The following is a 6,849-nucleotide window of genomic DNA, read 5'->3' on the forward strand; positions in this document are numbered from 1 at the left end:
GACTGGGAAACCTAAAACCAAAACCAGAAGAAAATGCAGCTTGACACGTATGCAGCTGCCATTCACAAACACTGTTTCTCTATGACAGAAACAAGACCTATAAAGTCTTAATTATACTACTGCCAATCATGTTGCACTATAAGTTTTATGTAAAAATAATTAATTTCATTACAAATGTAGTTGAATTCTTAATGTTACTGAATCCTTCTGTGGTCATTTGGATTCAACAGCATGCAGAACTTTGCAACTTAAACATAAATTATTATTTTTATTAAATGTGTAAATGTTACATAATATTGTTGTTGTTGTTGCGATATCTGTTTGCACTGTCAGTTGTTACCATTTGTCAAAATGGCTGTGTTTACATATCGTTTGTAAAATGTTATTGTAGACAATGTTTTCTGTATGTAATTTCTGCAGACCCTGTGAAATGAGATTTCAGGTTAATTGGCAACTATATATATAGTCATTCGGAGGGAATGAATGTTGGTGTGTATCACACAGACTCAGCGGTGTGGACATAAACCAATCACAAAGCGAGAAGTTCTCGAGCGAGACGCACCAGCGCATGAATGTGGGTCATTCCACGCGCTCAGCACCGGGAACGGACGCAGTTTTCCCAACTTGCCAACATGGGACAGAACTGGATATCGGACCGGTCACTCATAAAGCCTATCCTAAAACAAGGTAACTGGCCATTATGAAGCGATTTGGTCAGATGCGATATTAAGATATGTTTTTAGAGATGGAAAACGGCACAAACCACACGCAGGACCGCGCGCACGGAGCGCAGGAGCAAGAGGATGGAGACGGACAGAACAGCGTGCGCGCTCTGCTGGGTTTCGTGCTCTTCCTTCTCATCGTCTCCACGTTGCTAGGGAATACGCTCGTTTGTGCCGCCGTGGTCAAATTCAGGCACCTCCGCTCCAAAGTGACCAACTTTTTCGTAATTTCTCTGGCCGTTTCTGATCTCTTCGTAGCCGTCCTTGTGATGCCATGGGAGGCGATATCCGCGGTGGCGGGCACTTGGCTCTTCGGTCGCTTTTGCGGCATCTGGATCGCCTTTGACATCATGTGCTCCACTGCGTCCATCCTCAACTTGTGCATCATCAGTGTGGACCGCTACTGGGCCATAGCGAGCCCGTTCCGATACGAGCGCAAGATGACCCACCGGGTGGCTTTCATGATGATCGGAGTGGCGTGGACCCTGTCCATCCTCATCTCTTTTATCCCGGTCCAGCTCAACTGGCACATGGCTGAGGAAGATGAGGAGGGCGCAGCGGGTAACGGCACCGATTACAGCGACAACTGCAAAGCCAACCTGAACCGGACGTATGCCATCTCGTCTTCGCTGATAAGTTTCTACATCCCCGTGATCATCATGATCGCCACGTACACGAGGATATTCCGTATTGCGCAAACACAGATCCGCAGGATCTCCTCTTTGGAGAGGGCAGCGGAGCACGCGCAAAACCACCACCAGTCCAACGACTGCTCCAACGAGAACTCGCTTAAAACCACTTTCAAGAAAGAGACCAAAGTTTTAAAAACACTCTCGATCATTATGGGGGTCTTTGTGTTCTGTTGGCTGCCGTTTTTCGTGCTGAACTGCATGGTGCCCTTCTGCCAGTGCGTGAGTGACACTACCTTCACCATCTTCGTGTGGTTCGGCTGGGCCAATTCCTCCCTCAATCCCGTTATCTATGCGTTTAACGCAGACTTCAGGAAAGCGTTCTCCTCGATTTTGGGTTGCAATAAAATTTTCCCCAGCACCACAGTGGAGGCGGTGAATTTCAGTAACGAGCTGGTGTCGTATCATCATGACACGACGCTTCAGAAGGAAGCGCAACCGCTGGCCGCTCAGATGCCGAACCCAAGAGAGGAGCGCAGTCTGCCGTTCGATAAGGATTCGGTTACCTCAAACGTGTCCCGCAACCACAAAAACATGCTCTTACCCAACATCGGACAGTTTGAGTGCGACGGGGAGATTTCCCTGGACACTATCACACCATTCACCTCCACGGGACTCATGGAGTGCGAGGGAATACCAGGCCAAATTATTAATGAATGATTTAGGGGGGTTGTTGTTGTTTTTTTTAACCAAGGCTTTAACGTTACCTCCTCACATGAAGCCAAAATTAGTGGTATTACAAAGTACGCGGAACAGGTTTAATTCCACATATCAGAAAGGAAATCAAACAACTTTTTAGTAACCAAAAAGTAACGCATTTTTGCCTTCCACAAAGAAAAAAAAAAAGACGTTTACGGATAGTTTGCTAAGGTGGTAACCATAGCAACAGAACGTCGCTCGAGCGCTTACAGTATTAATCGTTACATCGGCAAAACATAAATACTGTTTTATCACTTCATAATTTTTTTTTTTTTTTACAAACGTAAAACGAGGATTTGCGCCAAAGAGCCCTACAAATTATACACCTGAAAGTCACAGTAAGCACACTAAAGATTTCTAAAGCGAATTTGTTCACTGTTTGATCGACGCTGGAGGAATAATAAACTTTTACGTTTTTTTTAAAACAAAATGCATTCTATTTTTATCGTCATTTTAAGCATAATTAAATAACTTAATTTGTTTCATCCTTTGTTTGATATTTTGTTCACCATGTACATGTACAGTAAAATATTAAATTCAGTGTAAGTATTTGTATGTTATGTCCGGCCTATATATTATATGTGTTTTAATGTGAGAAATGTCAATTTGCTGGCTACTTTTGCAGATGATGTCGCTATAATCCTTGCAGACAGGATAAGCACATTATCTTTGCACCTTTCTGTCCACGGCTTGTTACACAAAAAACTCTCTAGATTTGTCAAAGTAGCCAAGCTTCCTTGGATCACAGCTCTGCACATATTGGCATTCTCTCATTAGGTGCCACCTGGGATGCTTTTAATAGCAGCCTATTGAATTGGGATCCACGTTAGACACTTCTTGTCTGCTTTTCCTTCACCCTCCAGTCCATATGCTTAATTCATATTTAAACACAAAACTAATTTCAAGCATTAGAAACCAAAAGAAACATTATTTTAGTCAATTGACTAATCCTCTGTATGCACTCTAGGGTTAAAGATCACACACAAATCATTAGATATTAGATTCATATATCCTAAATTTGTGAAATACTTTTCCGAGTTGACAAATCCAGGTTAAGGTTACTGATTCTGACTATAAAAGTGTGCAAAACACCTTTGGATTTTCTCATAAATATAATTTTAATCATTTGTCTTCACAAAGCAGGCCTACATTTAGAGGTGATGTATTCTGAGGTTATGTAATAAGATATTTTATACTGGTTGAATGTAATTGTTAAACAGACAACCAGGTCATTCCTACCATAGGTAGAGTGATTTATGTCTCATCTCCTCCCTGTTTCTAACCTACTTCATAACCAGATTGCATTACGTCATGAATAGGCACAGGGTTTCTCATGGTAAAATGCAGAGTACCACAAACAGGAATTTGGGCATTAAGACGGTAGCAGCTGAAATCTCATCCTTAGATCCTGTTGTGTAAAACTGATCATGTTGTAGATTAATTGCATGGAGATATTAAGTTTATATTTTTTGCTGGTCTATTCATGAATAGAATACTGCAGCACAGCATCCTTGAACAAACAAGGAAACAACAAGAATATGATTATACATGTACTGTGCAGGCAGCTTGGAAATTATTTTAATTTAATATATTTTGGGCACTGTCTGTCTCTTATCAGTATGGTCAGTAACATGTTTTCTTATAGACATTTGCGAATTTGTAAGAAAAATTAAATATCTTAAGAGGATGTGCTGTTTCTTTTTTTCCTTGACTCAGAAATATTATACAACATGACTTTAGTTTTTCATTACAGAGTGAAAAGGTTGTACATGGCCACTCACATGATGCAGAGAACTAAAGGCAGCTATCAGACTCATGATAATACCTATGACACTAATTTTAAGCAATTTTCCAGCAACTTATTTTTTCTATGTCGGAGTGAGAGAGTGAACCCTTGCTTTTCACTGTCATCCTGCTTTCACTCAGAAATTCTTCAGCCTTGTGAGAGTATTCAAAAGCTCTTCAAAACAAATTGAAAAGAGAGAAAAAAAAATATTGATAAAAAGATGCTGCTCTGAGCGTCACCTGGCTCAGGAAGTGTTTCATCTTCTCAGAACAAAGGCTTTGAGTCGCACTGCAACCTCAATCTGGCCTGACCAACCGAGACCCTTAAATAAAAAAAACAATGGCCCTACCAACTGGTCAGAACACACAGCTGTGTGTAGTAACATGACAGTGCGCTGTAAATATAAGCAATTACATTTTATCCAGCTTAATGCTTTTCACAGATACTAAATTCATCTTTGAATTACATAGAATCTTCATCGAAATATATCAGACCAACCATCTACTCCCAAACTAGCCTAACAGAGCTGTCTGAAAAACTATTTCATATTGAATGTTGCTAATTTGTAAAAAGCTTCCAGCATGCATTGCATCACAAGTAAATTACTCAGCAGTTACTGCTTCAGGATTATTTTCGTTATTTGCTAACTTTAATAATGCTGTGACATTTCATAAAATTATCGCACAAGATATCTTTGATTTAAAAGATACTTTCTACTTCAGAAACCAAATTGACAGCTAGGCTATATGTAAATGAAAAAATTGTTGAATATCTGAACAAAATGTCTTTAGTTGATTTGATAAGAATTTATTAGTTAAATAACACATTTATCATTTAATGACCAAACAAATTCAATTAAATAGCATAAACAAAACATTTGCTGAGGACTATTAATTAGTAGTAGTAGTGTATAATTTTTAATAATTATAATTATTGCAGTTTTTTTTTATTGCTTAGACACTAAAAGTGGTACTTGAGGCCCACTCATATTGAAACAGCCATATATCTAATCTTTAGACTGCAAAACTACAAGATTACTACCACATTACATGCTTTAAACTCAGTTTGCTATTTCCTATAACAAACTTTTTGCAAAATCCTAAACAGTTCTCTACATTACACACATCATTTAAAACTAACAGCTCTTTTGTTTAATTTGGAAACACTGTAATTTAAATGGCATGATCATTTACTGATGACCTACACCCAATGACCATGTGTGAAAACACATATAAAGCAATCATTTGTGTAATCATTTCAGTTTTTTTTGAAAGAAATAATTTTTACCCCCTTGTATTTCTGTTTACAGTGTATATAAATATGATTATATACTATGTGTACTGTACACTCACTCACTCACACACACACACACACACACACACACACACACACACACACACACACACACACACACACACACACACTCACACACACACACACACACACACACACACACACACACACACACTCACTCACACACACACACACACACACATATATATACACACACACAGAATATGCATACTAGCCAAGTCAGAATATCAACTTTATTTCTAAAACGCTATACAATATAGATTGTTTCAATTCGATCAGCTTCACAATAGCTCTAACAAGTCAATAGTGTCATTATACAAATCAAATCTGTTCAATATTGATTCAGTTCAGTTTGAATAACGTAAAACTCCTGTCCAATGCACTCTGAACAAGCAAAAGACACATGAGAGTAGTGTTTTACATTTAAATAGTTCAATAATACATTAAAATAGTTTTAAATGAAGTGTTTGCTTTTGAAAGATATGTGACATTTTGCATGTTGTGTGTGTGTTTTGTGTGTGTTTTGAGTTTGTGAGTGAGAAATGGAGCCTTAGTTTCAAAAACTGTGTAAGCATTTTATAAAAAATAATAATGTAATAATCGACCTTTCGCAACAACTAATTTTTTTCAGTGCGTTTGAGAATGAGAGAAGTGTTTCTGAGGAGATGCCCTCATTTGTACAAAAAAAAGAAAAGAAGAAAAAAAAAGAAAGAAAAATCCGGAAAAGAAAAGTGAGGGTTATGTTAAAGTACCTGTATATAAAAACAGTAGATATCTATGGAATGCTCATATTTACATAGCTAAGTAAATTTGTTGTGTGTGTGTGTGTGTGTGTGTGTGTGTGTGTGTGTGTGTGTGTGTGTGTAACTGTGCCAAGGTTGTAAATTAAGCCACATAAGAACTGGCAAACACCTGCTTTTGATGCAACAAAACAAACACCAATTCTAATCTAAATGTTATGGTCTTAATGACACAAAGATTATATTTAAATTCTGATCTGTCATTAGTGGAGCAGTGCACCGCAGTCTGTAGTAGTGCTTCCAATTAGCTTGTATCTCCAGCTCACATGTACAGACCTCTCACACATTCAGGAACAGCAGATGAAATGCATAAGTGAAGAAAAGGCAGGTGAATAATGAGAAGTTAAAATGCCACATGAATCATAGGCAAGCTCATAAAGGTATGGTCCCAGGATGGAGAAAGGAAATAATGCGAGAGACAGAGACAGAATCCTAATATACTTTCATTAAATGTGATTTGCTTGTCACGTTCCTTCACAAAACATACAAATAAATATGATAAATGTCACTATATATATATATATATATATATATATATATATATATATATATATATATATATATATATATATATAATGGTGGCAATATAATTTATTTCTACAGCTGTAGTACCAAACCACAAATGAAGATGTGGTTTCAAATCAAGAAAAAGAAGAAAAAGCCAGACTCTGCAATAGCAATGTCATGTGAGAGACTCTTCTGAAAACAGAGACAGAGAAGAAATCTGCCAAATGATGATGGCCACACTCATCAAGGATTTTTATTTAAAGTCAATTCATTTTAAACAGCTTTTGTCAATTCCTGAGAAATATATATGTCACATATCAATATTTGAACAA

At 37.7% G+C, this 6,849-nt stretch overlaps 1 protein-coding gene across 1 annotated transcript; it reads left to right on the forward strand.

Annotated features, from left to right (window-relative positions):
* The first annotated feature begins 314 nt into the window (after positions 1–314).
* LOC109109038 (D(1C) dopamine receptor) lies at positions 315–3,669 on the forward strand. Its single transcript, XM_042773969.1, has one exon. The coding sequence runs from the start codon at positions 734–736 to the stop codon at positions 2,069–2,071; it is 1,338 nt and encodes a 445-aa protein (XP_042629903.1). The 5' UTR covers positions 315–733; the 3' UTR covers positions 2,072–3,669.
* Positions 3,670–6,849: the final 3,180 nt, after the last annotated feature.

The sequence above is a fragment of the Cyprinus carpio genome, chromosome A17 (genome assembly GCF_018340385.1).
Source record: "Cyprinus carpio isolate SPL01 chromosome A17, ASM1834038v1, whole genome shotgun sequence".
Taxonomy (NCBI): Eukaryota; Metazoa; Chordata; class Actinopteri; order Cypriniformes; family Cyprinidae; genus Cyprinus; species Cyprinus carpio.

Bases quoted from the DNA above. Each gene is read 5' to 3' on its own strand.
- LOC109109038 (XM_042773969.1), top strand. From the start codon at position 734: ATGTTTTTAGAGATGGAAAACGGCACAAACCACACGCAGGACCGCGCG.